This window comes from Piliocolobus tephrosceles, chromosome 8 (assembly GCF_002776525.5).
Source record: "Piliocolobus tephrosceles isolate RC106 chromosome 8, ASM277652v3, whole genome shotgun sequence".
Taxonomy (NCBI): Eukaryota; Metazoa; Chordata; class Mammalia; order Primates; family Cercopithecidae; genus Piliocolobus; species Piliocolobus tephrosceles.
The window spans coordinates 131,086,120-131,101,808 of NC_045441.1; the positions used below are offsets into that span (position 1 = coordinate 131,086,120).

A 15,689-nucleotide genomic window follows, 5' to 3' on the forward strand; every position below is an offset into this window, starting at 1 on the left:
GGCATGAGCCACCGTGCGCGGCCAAATGTAAAGTTTTATGTGAATACTAGGTGATGTGTTATTCCTAAAATTCTCTCTGTACTCATACTTGTGTGTGTTTATGTTCTTGTCTGTGGTGGTGAAGAGGAAAGGAGTAGAAGACAGTGTAAAGCTGCTAAATAATAGACATTTCATAAGACAAGGAAATGCTGTAATGTCCTGTGTACATTGTTTCTGCTCTTACCTTCCTCTGAACATTTCTGGGCAGAGAAATTACTCCTCCTTCAACCAACTCCTTTTTGCCCTTTGCAGGTGGCATGCGATGTTAAGGTCTTTTATATGGGACAAAAGAAGGAAAACAACTTGGCTGCAATAAAAACAGAGGTAAAAATTAAGTTTGTAGGCCATGAAGACTATGAGAAATCATTTTGATAGGTAGGGGGTGTAGATGCCATTTGCTTGTGAATGTGTGTGTGTGTGTGTGTGTGTGTGCATGCACATATGTGAGAGAAAGAGAGAGAGAGGGTCTTGTAGTAATGGTTTTTCTCCATTGGCCTGTGGAATCAGTTCAGTGTGGGATGTGTTGACTGTTTACTGTGGCTATTCCTAAGGGTTGAGGAACTGGAGTAGGAGTTCTTAACAGAATTTAAGCTAATGATACTGCTTGTTGGATATTATTTCATTTTCAGAAAGGACTGGCTGAGGAGGGGTTGGGAAACTAACATTGGATGTCAGGTACTTATGTCAGCTTAGGCTCAAAGTAACATCATGAAGTACTCATGATCATCCCTGATTTCCAGATAAGGCAACTGAGCTTCAGAAAATTGAAATGATTGTCCAAGTTCTGCAGAAAGTAAGTAGAGGACCTCATATTTAAGCCCAGGCTAGTTTGATTTGAAACACCATGTTCTTCCTTCTTCTTCTTTTTTTTTTTTTTTTTTTATTAGAGACAGGGTCTTGCTGTGCTGCCCAGGATGGAGTGCAGTGGTGCTGTCATAGCCCTGTGCAGCCTCAATCTCCTGGACTCAAGTGATCCTCCTCCTGCTGTATGGGGGCTGAGAATCCCTAAAGAGCATTCTCCAAATTTTCCAAAATTCCTCAATTTTTATGGAAAATTCCCCAAATTTTCAGATTAAATCATCTGAAAATTTAACATGAAAATACTCTCCAAGAAATGATTTATCTTGAATGAAATACTATGTTTGACAATTTCATACTAAAGGGATACTTTTAGGGACACCTAATCCACCCGCCGTTAATTACCAGTAAAATCCACACAGATAAAATTATTATTTTCTACAAGGATTTTATTCCAGGAAGGGAGAACACAAAGTCATGTTCCATGTAGGAGGAGGAAGAATGCACACTGGGCCTCATCTGTCCCTTCTGGGCTCAGCATTCAGAATGGGCTCTTCATGTGGGTCTGGCTTTGACAGAGAGTTTGAGGAAGCTCTGTGGGCAGGGACTTAAGGAGTGGCTAGCACTCTTCCGAGCACTTTGGGGAATGCACACCTATAAAACAGAGCAATATATTCTTGAATGCACTATTAAACTGGCATTGTAGTAAATAAAGAGTTTAGTAATCACGGGGCTGGCCAAACAAGAGCAGGGAAAAACGTCTCAATCCCATCTCCCCCAGGATTCAAAGGCTGAGGTTTGTAAAGGGTACTTTGGTGGGCATGGGGCTGGAGAACCTGTGTAATTGATTGGCGGGGAATGAAATCACAGGAGTACCTAAAACTGTCTTTGTGCAGCTGAGGCAGTTCCCGGGAGGGGTGTGTGTGTTGGGGGGGCCTGAAGACTAGGTGGTGTCTCTTGGCCCACTGAAATGCTAACAAATATCTAGAAGACCAGTTATTTAGGTTTCACAATAGTGATTGATATGGTTAGGCTTTGTGTCCGAATCCAGATCTCATCTTGAATTGTAATCCCCATAATCCCCATGTGTCAAGGGAGGGACCAGGTGGGAGGTGATTGGATCATGGGGGTGGTTTCCCCCATGCTGTTCGCTTGATAGTGAGTGAGTTCTCGCGAGATCTGATGGTTTTATAAAGCAGTTTTCCCTGCTCTTGCTCACTCTCTCTCTGGCATGCCTTCATGTTAAGATGTTCCTGATTCTCCTTCCACCATGATTGTTTCCTGAGGCCTCCCCAGCCTTGCGGAACTGTGAGTCAACTAAACCTCTTTTCTTTATAAATTACCCAGTCTCAGGTATATCTTTATAGCAGTGTGAAAACAGACCAATACAGTGATGTTATCTTTGGTAGCTGAGGAAGTTATAAATTTTGTGACATTGGTTATGTGACTTGGGCAGTAAGCAACTTACAGAAAACAAACTAAGCCATGGTGGGACATTGTTTATGCCTATTCTTTAGCAAAGTCCAAGCCCCTACCATAATTCCAACCTTGCCTTATGAATGTGGCTTTAAGCTCCAGGCAAGGAGGGGTATCATTTTCCCTTGACTCCAAGTTTAACTATAAACTAAATCCCTCTCATAGTTATGTTGGCCTTTGTAGTAGAATAAGCAAAAAGCCAACCAAAAAAAAAAAAAAAAAAAAAATCCCCCAGAAAACATAATTTAGCCTGGGAGATTAGAAGCAAGATGGAGTCAGTCATGTTAGATTTCTCTTATTTATAATTCTGCAGAGGCAGTTCAAGAGTCACCAGACTGTTAAAGGATTTCCATACTGCAAACAAGCTTAAGGGCACCTGAAAGAAGAAAGAAGAAAACTATTTTTAAAACATTTTAAAAACAACTTCCTTCCATCGCAATCATCAGATTGTGCTACTAAATGTCAATGAGTTCCTGAGAGATTCGGAGTCACTGCAAGATACCTGAGCTCTTTTGGAATACTGGGGTCATTTATTTTTTGCTCTTTATCATCTACAAATTGTGTCTGTGTTCTCTTACCAGACACACGGAGTGTCCTTACCACTGATTAAACATTCAGTGCCTGGAGGGGATGGAGTGGGTCATGGGAGCTGACTTTTCCTACCGAAAGTCAGGGATGTCCTTCTTAGAGCAAGACCACGATTACTAATTAACTAAAAATTCTGATCCTGGAAATAAAAGCTGGCCATTCATTTGCATTTGAAAGCCGTTAACATTTGCTTGATAGGTCAGTAAATAGTTACCAGATCTTTGGTTGCTTTGGTGGACTGTGCTCCTCTGCTTTTATTGCTAAGCCATCCTTCAGATAGAGAGGGAGCGGCTGCAGGAGGTAATGAGGTATGTTTGTGAACCTTGGGTTCTTTTATGGTTACAGATGTGTGTCTACAAGTGTGTGTGAATTTGAGTTGGTCTCTTTTAGTCAAAATGCCCTTGTCAATTTGTTAAACACAGACAAAGATAAACAACACCAATAATAAATCAAAAATTATGCACATGCATACATATGGAACAAAATTCTCATTTATCTTTTTTTCTTAGTATGTGTATATTTTTCTGAACTAAGGCCGGATCTACAAGCCTGATTGTAGTGAAACCTGTGTGTTTATCTATGTGTTTCTGTGTGAGGTGTGATGAATTACTTAATACTTAGGTTGAGGTAGCAGGCAGAAATTCTTTCAGATTCTGGAAATGATGTAAGATAAATGAATAAAAGAGTTAGAATTTGGGAGTGAGATTAGAGGATTTCTCTCTGAAAGGATGTGGAGTTGTGATTGAGAAAATGTAATTGGAGAACCAATTATAGTCGGAAATTGAGAAATCTATCGCTATGCTTATGGGTTTGGTACCTCTGTTGATCAAATACAGAATAATTTTAGAGAATAGACTGAGGGTGTGTGTAACATACTGGGATGCATTTATGAGTTGGTATGCACTGGGGGTTAGGAGTGGTTTCCTGTGGAATCTGGAAGGAGGTCATAAAGAGAAAGGTAGGGTATCTGTCCTGGTAGTCATGTGTGGAGTAGAATGGGAGTGCCCGTGGGAAGAGGAGAAGGTGATAAATTGTTTTTGGCCCTCCCTGGTAATACTTAAAATAAAAAAAAAAAATGGATCCTTACTAGTTGCCAGAGTCTAGCTAGACACATGCAGGCATTTCTTTTCTGACTGGTTACAGAGGTGGGAAGGGAGAGTTACTCTTGGGGAAGAGAAAGAAATTGAGACTAATCCTCATGGGTCTCCCTGAAAAAGGATATCAGTAGGTTCTTGTTGCAGAATCTGATCAGTGGCTTTGCTGGGTGAGGAGGACCTCCCAGTGTCCAAACTGTCTACAGTCTGTGTCCTGATGTGGGACAATAAGTGTATGTCTGCAGGTGTGCCAAGAGGGGGTGAGATGGAGGGGGTCTTTGGGTTGTTGTGCTGGTAGGACCCTGTGCTACCAGGGACCAAATGAAGTGCTACACTAAATTTAAGACAGCTCATTGCTATTTCACTCACACTTTGACAAGATGCCAATGATCGTTTTTTTATTATCAGGAATTCCCTCACAAATAAATTTTAATGAGCTAATAAAATTACTATAAAAATTGTTCTGTAAGCAGGGAATGGAACTAGAATAAGAAATTTTCCATTTAAAATTGGTTCAGGTGGCAGCTGTGGAATGTGATGAGAAATATAAGCCTTCGCATACTCTGTTGCTGGGCTCGAGGAGGAGTTAGCTGTCTCCGAGAGATGGTCCCTTTGCAGTTCAGATGGGGAAACTGAGACCCAGAGGGGTTAAGTTGTTTTTCCAAGGTCACACAGCAGGCTAGGGTAAGAGCTTACTCTTAGATCTCTCACCTCTCACTTTGGATGTGACCAGACTTGCAAGAAAAAAGCCATTCATTAGCTACCTTATCCCTTCCCACTCACCAAGCAGCTGGGAAAGGATGACCCAACCTACCAATATTGCCCAGCATTTTTGATGAATAGCTATGGCTTGCTGGGATCCTCTTTGCAAGTTGTTCTTGGTCTATCTACAATGAATCCTCTTCTCCACTAGATCTCATGCCTTGTGTTAGCAAAAGATTTTAAAAGAATGGCTTAGACCTCCATATACACATCAAACACTGGCCATAATGCCGAAAAGAGGACAAATATCTAGTTTTTCCAAATTAATTTAGATAGCCATTTTAGTAATTTGGGCCCCCATGTGGTTTGTCTACTTTGCCTAAAGAACTATGACGGTACCAGGACAATGAGCTTTGACAATTATTCATATACTAAATAATTCAAGAAGAAAAAAAATTCTATTGCTTTTGCATAATGTATATAAATAATTCTTTTTTTAAATTTTACTTTAAATTCTGGGATACATGTGCAGAACATGCAGGTCTGTTTCATGGGTATACATGTACCATGGTGGTTTGCTGCACCTATCAACCCATCATCTAGGCCCCATATGATTAGGTATTTGTCATAATTCTCTCCATCCACTTGTCCCCCATCCCCTAACAGGCCCCGGTGTGTGATGTTCCCCTCCCCATGTCCGTGTGTTCTCATTGTTCAACTCCCACTTATGAGTGAGAACATGTAGTGTTTGGTTTTCTGTTCCTGTGTTAGTTTGCTGAGAATGATGGCTTCCAGTTTCATCCATGTCCCTGCAAAGGACATGAACCCATTCTTTTTTATGACTGCATAGTATTCCACTGTGTATATGTGCCACATTTTCTTTATTCAGTTTATTATTGATGGACATTTGGGTTGGTTCCAACTCCTTGCTATTGTAAATAGTGCTGCAGTAAACATACATGTGCATGTGTCTTTATAGTAGAATGATTTATAATCCTTTGAGTATATGCCCAGTAATGGGATTGCTGGGTCAAATGGTATTTCTAGTTGTAGACCCTTAAGGAATTACCACACCGTCTTCCACAATGGTTGAACTAATTTACATGCCAAACAGTGTAAAAGTGTTCCTATATATATAGTAATAATTCTTACATTTCAGTACGATTTTTTTTCTGACCAACCTAATTAAAATTGCAACCCTTACTCCAGCATTCCTCATTTACCCCCCACTTTTTCTCCATATACTTATACAGTATAACCTATTGTATATTTATTTATTTTGTTTATTGTCTCTTTTTTCTACTCATGGGAATGTAAGTCTCATGAGGGCAGGGATTTTTATCTGTTTTGTTCATTGTTGTATAGCCAGTGTTTGAAAGAATGCTTGGCACATTGTAGGGACTTAATAAATAATTCATGAATGAATAAATAAACTGCAAGCAGATTTCTTTCTTCCAGAGATATAGCTTAGATAATGATGAATGAACGTGGCAAATAAGGCACATCAGTAGCTTCTTCTAGGTCTCCCAGAGAATTTAAAACAGTGCTATGGGCCATAAATTTAATGTGGTTTTATTTGATAAAACTACAATCTTACAGAAAGCCCAAGCTGGTGTACACTGTGGGGCATTATAGCATAGACTATAGAGTAACGGTTGAAAGCCATGGCTGTGGAGTCCAAAGGGCAGGTGTTCAAATTGGGGCTTTGCTCCTTATCAGCTGTATGACATCAGGCAGGTTATTTGATGTTTCTGAAGCTTAATTTTTTCATCTGCAAGTGAAGATAGTAGCCATAATCAACTTGCAGTTGTTATAAAAATTGCATGTGACAAATTATGGAAGCCTCTTAGGATATCTGCTCAATCACTGTTAACCATTATTATCATTAGCATTAAAATTGCATAATTATATATTTGTCCTATAAAAATAATAGTCAAAGATTAAGGACAGATTGCCAAGTAGCGTTTTTTTAAAAACATTTTTAAAAGCACTTAACCCTATTTAAATTATTTCCTTTTTTATTTGCCTCTTGCCATTTTTCTTGATCTTAGTTTTTCTTCAATTGCATTTCTAATTGAGATAGGAAGCTTCACCATCAAGGGTTCTATAATGCAGGAAGTAAGGTCAATCAGATAATGCTGGGTTTTTTTTTAAGGTTTAAGGAAACCTTTCTCTTGTATAGCTAGAAAACAGATATTATTGTTCTGTAGAGCAAATAACCATATTTGAATATATAGAGCAAAAGGACTATTGATAAACAGCAAGTTTTAAAAAAAATGTTAATGATATTTTGTTAAAAAGTCATATTTGCCTATGCATATTAGTTATCTATTGCAGGGTAACAAATTACCTTACAAGTTTGTAGTTTAACACAACAAACATTTATTATCTCCCAATTTATACAAGTCAGAAATATGGGAGTGGGTTAGCTGAGTGGTGCTGATTCAGGGTCTCTCATGAGTCCAGCCGAGATGTCAGCCAGGACTGCAGTCATGTGAAGGCTTGAATGGGGATAGAGGCCTGCTTTCAAGGGGGCTCACTCAGATGGCTCTTAGCAGAAGACCTCAGTTCTTTGCTAGAAATTTCCATAGTCTTGCTTGAATGTTATGATGGCATGGAAACTGTTTTCTTCAGGAAATGATCCAAGAGAAAGAGCAAGGAGGAAGCTGTAAAGCCTAGTCTTGGAAGTTAGATGCCATCCCTTCTCCATATCCTATCTGTTGAGAGTGAGTCACTAAGTCCAGCTCATCCTCAAAGGGTGGAGTTGTGGGGACTTGGCCTACCTCTTCAAGAGAGGAGTATCAAATAATTTGTGAAATGAAAAATACCTGCCATGTCGTGATTTTTAAGTAACATTGTATTATATTTTACTTCACATATTTACTGAGTACTGTCTCTATGGATATTTACACTGTCCTCAATATTTTGCTGTTACATGTAATACTGTGATGAAAACCCTTTATTTGTGTATACATTGATTCCCAAATGTGTAAGTGTATTTATGGTATGAATTTCTATAAATGCAATTGCTGGGTAATGGGCATGAGTAATTTTAATAGTTTTTGCCGAGTCTTCATTGAGCATAGGGTGTTTATAGTTTGACCAGCAATGGGTGGGTGTTTCTTCACAGTGTCTAACATAGTGTGTTAATAAACATTTGGTAAAAAATTAAATATTATTATAAAAAGCAGTCTCACATCTTACAACTATTAGCATCTACCAAACAGGAGACATGGTCACTTGGATAGACATTCTAACTCCCCTTCTTATCAGTGAACATAAGATCACTCTTTGCTTTATTAGTTCATTTAATTATACCAGGCATGAGAGGTTATTAATCTTTATGGAATTTAACAAGCAAGTTTAATTTTATAGGATTTCTTATGAAGCTCTTTGGAATGTGAGATAGTGGAGACAGTCATGGTAAGAAAGACTAGAATTGGAGTAATTTATTCTAGAAAACACAAGGCAATCCTTGTTGCAGAGAAAGATTGCTTTCACAGTTCCATTTCCTTTTGCATAGTAAGATGGCATTATGTTGACTAATAATAGTTTCTTATCAATGTATGAGAATTAAGTCCTCTTATTCAACCAGTCCTTGGATAAATGACTAAGGAAGACTGCTTCCTACTGAAGAGAATATGGGAGGAAATGTTGATTGGGTGGAGAATGAGACTGCAAGGAAATATCAAACAATTCCTGATTTAGAGAGTCATGAACTAAGACCTCACAGGAGAAGAAAGGGGATGTTCTTTTTGAGTAAAGAGAGTATGATTTACAAGGCAGCCTGGGAAAACAAGCGTTGGTGGGGAAAGTAGGTCTTGTATAGGCAAGACTGCAGCTATGGCTTCTCTTCCTGGCTTTCTGCACTTATGTCCCAGGCAATGCATGAGTCATTCAACACATGGGGCCATAAAGCACTTAATGGAGGTCATACCAGAGCAAGTGAACCAGGACAGCAGTCAGCATTGTTCATCAGCTGCTACACCAGAACACCAAGTCGGGTGTGGTGCCACACTCAGGGAAAGTAGGACTGACATATTTTGTAGAAATATTCTGTTTCTTACCCAGGACCCACTACCTGTCTTCTCTTTGGTAAATAATAATATAGTGAGACCTATGCTTTATGACTTAGAATATTTTTACTTGATTTCCACAATAAGAAGCTGGCCATAGATAATAATAACAGAAGAAATTGTAGTTTCGTTTTACAGATAGGAAAGTTGAGACTCAAGAGTATTACATAAATTGTTACAGCTACCACAACAAAAAATGGTAGGGTTGGGAATCAAGCTCAGGGATTCTCGTACTCTATTTAGCACTGCCCTCTCTTCCGAGAAGAACTTGGGGATAGAATAAAAAAAAAAAGACACTAATGAAATGTTTAGCACATGTGTCTTTTGTGAAAGGGAGAAATAGAATGGTGTGAGATTTCTGTGACTCAATTGAAAATGAGTTTTAAAAACTAATATTGAAGCCAACATCACCCTGATACCAAAGCCAGACAAAGACACAACAAAAGAAGAAAACTACAGACCAATATCCCTTATTAACATAGATTCAAACATTCTTGACAAAATACTAACAAACTGAATCCACCAGCACGTGGAAAAGATAATACACCACAATTAGTGAGTTTTATTACAGATATTCAAGGATGGTTCAACATGCACAATTCCATAAATGTGATTCATCACACAAACAATTAAAAACAAAACCCATATGATCATATTAATAGATGTAGAAAAAGTATTTGATAAAATCCAGCATTCCTTCATAAGAAAACCCCTAACAACCTTGGTGTAGAAGGATCATACCTCAAAATAGTGAAAGCCATATATGAAAAACCCATAGCCAAAATCATACTGAACAGGGAAAATTTCAGTATGATTGAAAGCATTCCCCCTAAATGGAGACAAGACAAGGATGCCCATTGTCACCACTCATATTCAACATAGTACTGGAAGTCCTAGCTACAGCAATCAGGCAATAGAAGAAAATAACAGGCATCCAAATTGGAAAAGAGGAAGTCAAATTACCTCTGTTCACTGATGATATAATCTTATACCTAGAAAACTCTAAACCCTCCAAAAGACTCCTAGATTTAATAAATGACTTCAGTACAGTTTCAGGACTCAAAATTAATGTACAAAAATTAGTAGCATTTCCATACACCAATAACAATCAAGCTGAGAACCAAATCAAGAATTCAATCCCATTTACAATAAAATAAAATAAAATACCTAGTAATACATTTGACCAAGGAGGTTCAAGGATCTCTACAGACAACTATAAAACACTGATGAAAGAAGTTGTAGAAGACACAAATTGGAAAACATCCCATGCTCAAGGATTGGAGGAATCAGTATCATCAAAATGACCATACTGCCCAAAGCAATCTACAGATTCAGTGCAATTGTTATCAAATTACCAACATTATTCTTCACAGATTTAGCAAAAACAATCATAAAATTCATATGGAACCCTGAAAGAGTGTAAGTAGCCCAAGTAATCCTAAGCAAAAAGAATAAAACTGGAGGTATCACATTACCTGACTTCAAATTACTCTAAAAGACTATAGTAACCGAAACAGCACAGTACTGGTATAGAAATAAACATATAAATCAGTAAAAAAGAATAGAGAACTCAGAAATATAGCCACATACCTACAATCAACTGATTCTTGACAAAAATATGCACTGGCGAAAGGACTCCCTATTCAATAAATGGTACTGGGAAAACTGGAATGTCATATGCAGAAGAATGAAATCTCTCACCATGTACAAAAATTAACTCAAGATGGATTAAAGACTTAAATGTAAGACTTGAAACTATAAAATTCCTGGAAGAAAAAACTAGGAAAATCTCTCTGAACATTGGCCTAGGCAAAGAATTTATGACCAAGTCCTCACAAGAAACCACAACAGAAACAAAATTAGACAATAGGAGACTTGATTAAACTAAAAAGCTTCTGCACAGTAAAAAAAATAAAATAGAGTAAACAGACAACCTACAGAGTGGGATAAAATATTTGCAAACAATGTATCTGACAAAGGGCTAATATCCAGAATCTATAAGTAACTCAAACAACTCAACAGGAAAAAAAAAAAAAAAAAAACACACACACATAACCCCATTAAAAAGTGGGCAAAGGACATGAACAGGTATTTTTCCAAAAAAAGGCATACAAGTGGCCAAAAAACATGAAAAAATGCTCAACATCACTAATCATCAGAGAAATGCAAATTAAAACCACAAATGAGATGTCATCTTGCACTGGTCAGAATGGCTGTTATTAAAAAGTCAAAAAACAACACATATTGGGGAGGATGCAGAAAAATGGAAATGCTGATACAGTTTTAGTGGGGATGTAAATTAGTGCAACCTCTATAGAAAATGGTATGGAGATTTCTCAAGGAACTAAAATTAGAACTACCCTTCAATCCAGCAAGTTCACTACTGAGTATCCATACACAAAAAATAAATTGTTTTATCAAGAAGGCACCTGCAATTGTATTTTTATTGCAGCAGTGTTCCCAATAGTAAAGTCATGAAATCAACCCAAGTGGTCATCAACAGATGATTGGATTAAAAATGTAGTGTACATATATGCCATGGAATACTACTCATCCATAAAAACCAATGAAATCATATTTTTATAGCAACATGGATAGACCTGGAGGCTATTTTTTTCTGCGTGAAATGACCCAGAAACAGAAAGTAAAAAACTACATGTTCTCACTTATACATGAGAGCTAAACAGTGAGTACATATGGACATACAGAGTCATAGACACTGGAGACTTCAAAAGGAGAAAGGGTGGGAGGGGGGTGAAATACTACTTATTGGGTACAATGTATACTATTTGGGTGATGGGTACACTAAAAGCCCAGTCTTCACCACTATGCATATAAATCCATGTAACATGTTTGCACTTGTACTCCTAAATCTGTAAAAATTAAAATCAGTAAGAAATATTTTTAAAAAGTGAAAAAAATGCTGGTAGGAATATCATAGATCTTCTAGTTGAATTTCTTTCATTTGTAAATGAGGAAACTGAGAATGAAAAACCTTAAGTAAATTTTCCAAGGTAATCTAGCTGGTTATTTTCAGAATGAAGACTGCAAAAAAGAAAATTAACTAGATTTAAAGTCTCCTGGAAGATGCTATATCATCTATGTACCATTCTTGCTAAAAAAACAAACTTAAATCTGATAAAAACTATAAAGCTAATAATTAATTTACAGGAACTATAAGGATAGAGAAATATGTTGGCATGCATAGAGATGTAATCAACAAAATTCAGACTGCAGGAAAAATCTACAGAACAAATTCTGTTTATTAAAAAATACATAACAGATATAAACCAATTACAAGATATAAATCTTACTTGCATCCTCAGGAGAGCAGAACAAATTGTAAAAGTTTATCAGACAATGAAAGAAAATTCAAAATTTACTAGATATTTGATGACAGTAAAGAATTATTATAAACATAGGTGTGATAATAGTTTGCCTTTTGCAAAATTTCTTATCTTTCAAAGAAACATACTGAGTATTTTTAGATTAAAAGACATGAGACCTGAGATTTGCTTCAAAGTAATTCGGGATAGGGAGAAAAGTGGACCAGAATAAAGACAGAATGAATTGGCCATGAGTTGATAATTTTTTAATTTAGATAATGGGGGCTTGGGAGGCTTGTTACCGTATCCATTGCATACATTTGAGCTTTTCCCTTAAAAATCTTACTAGTTATATAGTAAATCAAATTCACATCTAAAATTGTTTTCTCTTACTTTTTAGAGATGGCAAGAAAGGAGCTGAAAAAATTTACTACTTTGGAGATTGTGCTCAGTGTTCTTCTGCTCGTGTTGTTTATCATCAGTATTGTTCTAATTGTGCTTTTAGCCAAAGAGTCATTGAAATCAACAGGTAAGAAGTAACTCTGGGCTCTCTCCATGTGTTGTTTTTATTAGAGCAAATCTTCATCAATGGCAGGAAAGTAATGCTTTCATGCTCGTGTGTGTGTGTTTGTTGCGGGGGCTGTTATATGTGTGTGTTCTATGTGTTTTGGGCAGCTCAGTAGATATTCATTGTAGGTTTAAGTTGTGATACTTTGATTTAGCAATTAATGCATTGCAGGATTCCATAATTGACATTTTAAATACATTTGCCAAATTTCCTTAAATAGCTCCAGTTCTGCTAAGAATGATAATTAACAATATCCTTACGTGAAAGGCAAGCAAATGAGTATATGAAAGACTTCAAAAAGTTTGTGGAAAAATAGAAATACAGAAATAGAAAGACAGAAAGATAAAAATAAAAACAATAAACTTTATTTCTCAATGTAAACTCCACCAAGTTCAGGACACTTTTGTAAAAGATGATACCAGCCATTTAGTCCATCCATAAGGACTAAGGGTCCTGGGAATTTAACCTTTTTAATGCAGTCTTTTTTACATTATTAACTGAAAAAAATGAGTGCGCTTTATAGATTTTTTTAAGATTAGGAAACTAAAAGAAGTCAAAAGGAGCCAAATAAGAACCATAAGGTGGATTTCCCATCAAAACTCTTCAAAATTGCCTTTGTTTGATGACAAAATGAGCAGGAACTTTGTGGTGGTGGGGAAGGACTCTCTGTGAAGCTTTCCTGGGCGCTTTTTCTGCTAAACCTTTGGCTAACTTTCTCAAAGCACTCTCATAATAAGTAGATGTTACTGCTCTTTGGCCCTCCAGAAAGTCAACAAGGAAAATGCCTTGAGCATCTCAAAAAACCGTTGCATGACCTTTGCTCTTGACTGGTCTGCTTTTGCTTTGACTGGTCCACTTTTGCTGTGACTAGGCCACTTTCCCCTCTTGGGAGCCATTGCCTTGTGCTTTGTCTTAAGGCTCGCACTGGTAAAGCCATGTTCCATCTCCTGTTACAACTCTTGAAAGAAATACTTCAGAATCTTGATCCCCACTTGTTTAAAATTTCCATTTAAGGTTCTCCTCTTGTTTGCAGCTGATATGGGTGCAACAATTTTGGCACCCATAGAGTAGAAAGTGTGCTCAACTTTCATTTTTTCAGTCAGAACTGTGTAAGTTGAACCACTTGAGACATCCATGGTTTTGTCTATTGTTTCTGCTGTTATTTGTCAGTCCTCTTCATTGGGGCATGACAAAATTAATTTTTATCTTCACAAATGGATGTGGATGGTCTGCTGCTGTGGGCTTCATCTTCGATACTGTATTGGCCCTTCTTAAAATGAGTTATCCTTTTATAAACTGTTGATTTCTTTGGGGCATTGTCCCCATAAACTTTTTGTAAGTATCAGTGATTTCACCATTTTTCCACCCAAGCTTCATCATGAGTTTGATGTTTGTTCTTGCTTCAGTTTTAGCAGAATTTATGTCGCTCTGATAGGTGCTCTTTTCAAACTGATGTCTTAATCTTTCCTAGTGCCTCAAGCTAAGTCCTGTTCAGACATGTTGTAACAATCTACTGTGAGTTTGAGTACCAAAAATATTTGAAATTTCTACATAGTTTTTTCATAATACACATTTTCATGGACTTTCTGAAGACCCTCATCTAATCGAAGTTTTTTTGTTTATTCAATTTTTATATCCCCAAAAGGAGCTGGATTATGCAGAGTTATCCATGGTTTCTTATCTGATTCATCTAGGAGCAACTTCCTAGGAGAACCAGGCAATCAAGGGTTAACCTGTGGCTTCTCTGTCCCTCCTACCCCATCCCTTGTTACAACAATTTCTACTTTTTGTAGAAAAAAGTCCCAAAGGTTGCTCAGCTCTTAAAATTATGTGATTCTAAAGATGTAACTAAAACCATTGTGCAGACATTGGCACAATTTGAATCTGAAACCCCGAATGAAAGGAAAACCAATCAAAAGACTGTTTTGTCTTAATGTCATTATTAATTTATTGTAGAACACCTTCAAGAAAGCTCACCTCCTTATTTTAGGATACAATAAAAACACCTTTTCTAATTTACTGATTTTTAAATTTGAAATCAAAGTTCTCTAGCCCTTAGGTAAGTCCTAGCTGTCAGTTTTTAGACTGGTGGGCTCCCTTTACATCTTTTGTCATATAGGACTTTGTATTTACAGAAGAATGATGTTGCTCAGAAGCATTCTTTGTCCTGGGGATTGGTTGTTGACTGAGCAAGCAAAGTTAAGGTTACTGTGACTAGGATGGCGCTTGTACTGCACATGTTCTGTGTGCCCTTGCTGCTGGGGTTGGAAGTAAAGAATCAGATCAGAGATCTGCAGATTTTACTGTAAAGGACCAGATAGTAAATGTTTTAGATTTTGTGGGTCATACAGACTCTGCCATATGACTTAATTTTGCCCTGGTAGCACAAAGCAGCTAAAAATAAATGAGTATGTAGTGTGTATAACATGTAATGTGCATGTGTGTAATTTTCCAGTAATACTTTGTTTGTAAAACAGGCTTTGACTTAATTTGGCCTGAAGGCCATAGTTACTGACCCCTAAACTAAAGGAAGGGTGGTCCCCAACTTCATGAGCTTCTAGTCTAAAGGTGGAGTCCTTACTCTTATACGTACCATCTTGTAGGGGATGGAATTGGGAGTAGAAGGAGATGATGTAGAGATACACAGAGGTAAATACAGTCAGCAGGAACAAAGTGACATTTTATAAAGTGAATGCATAAATTTTGAGGTCATCAGAGTGAAGCCCACTCAGTAGTGGAGTTAACTGGAGGTGTTGAGAACTATTGAATATCTGTGAAATTAAATTTGTTTAATGGTCATTTTATGTTTGCTTTTGATATAGCCCCAGATCCCGGGACAACTGGTACCCCAGATCCTGGAACAACCGCTTCCACGCAGCCTAGGACTACTGGTCCCCCAGATCCTGGAACAACTGGTTCCACTCCTGTTTCTGCTGAATGTCCAGTGGTAAATGAATTGGAACGAATTAATTGCATCCCTGACCAGCCACCAACAAAGGTTTGAGTTATGAATTTTGTTTCC

At 37.4% G+C, this 15,689-nt stretch overlaps 1 protein-coding gene across 1 annotated transcript in view; it reads left to right on the forward strand.

The window, feature by feature from the left end:
- Window positions 1-214: 214 nt before the first annotated feature.
- MGAM (maltase-glucoamylase) overlaps window positions 215-15,689 on the forward strand; it is a 70,874-nt gene continuing 55,399 nt past the window's right edge. Inside the window, exons 1-3 of the mRNA XM_031935971.1 lie at window positions 215-363; window positions 12,500-12,628; window positions 15,490-15,665. Coding sequence (XP_031791831.1) covers window positions 12,502-12,628; window positions 15,490-15,665 — 303 coding nt within the window. The 5' untranslated portion in view covers window positions 215-363; window positions 12,500-12,501. The remainder of the gene's footprint in view (window positions 364-12,499; window positions 12,629-15,489; window positions 15,666-15,689) is intronic.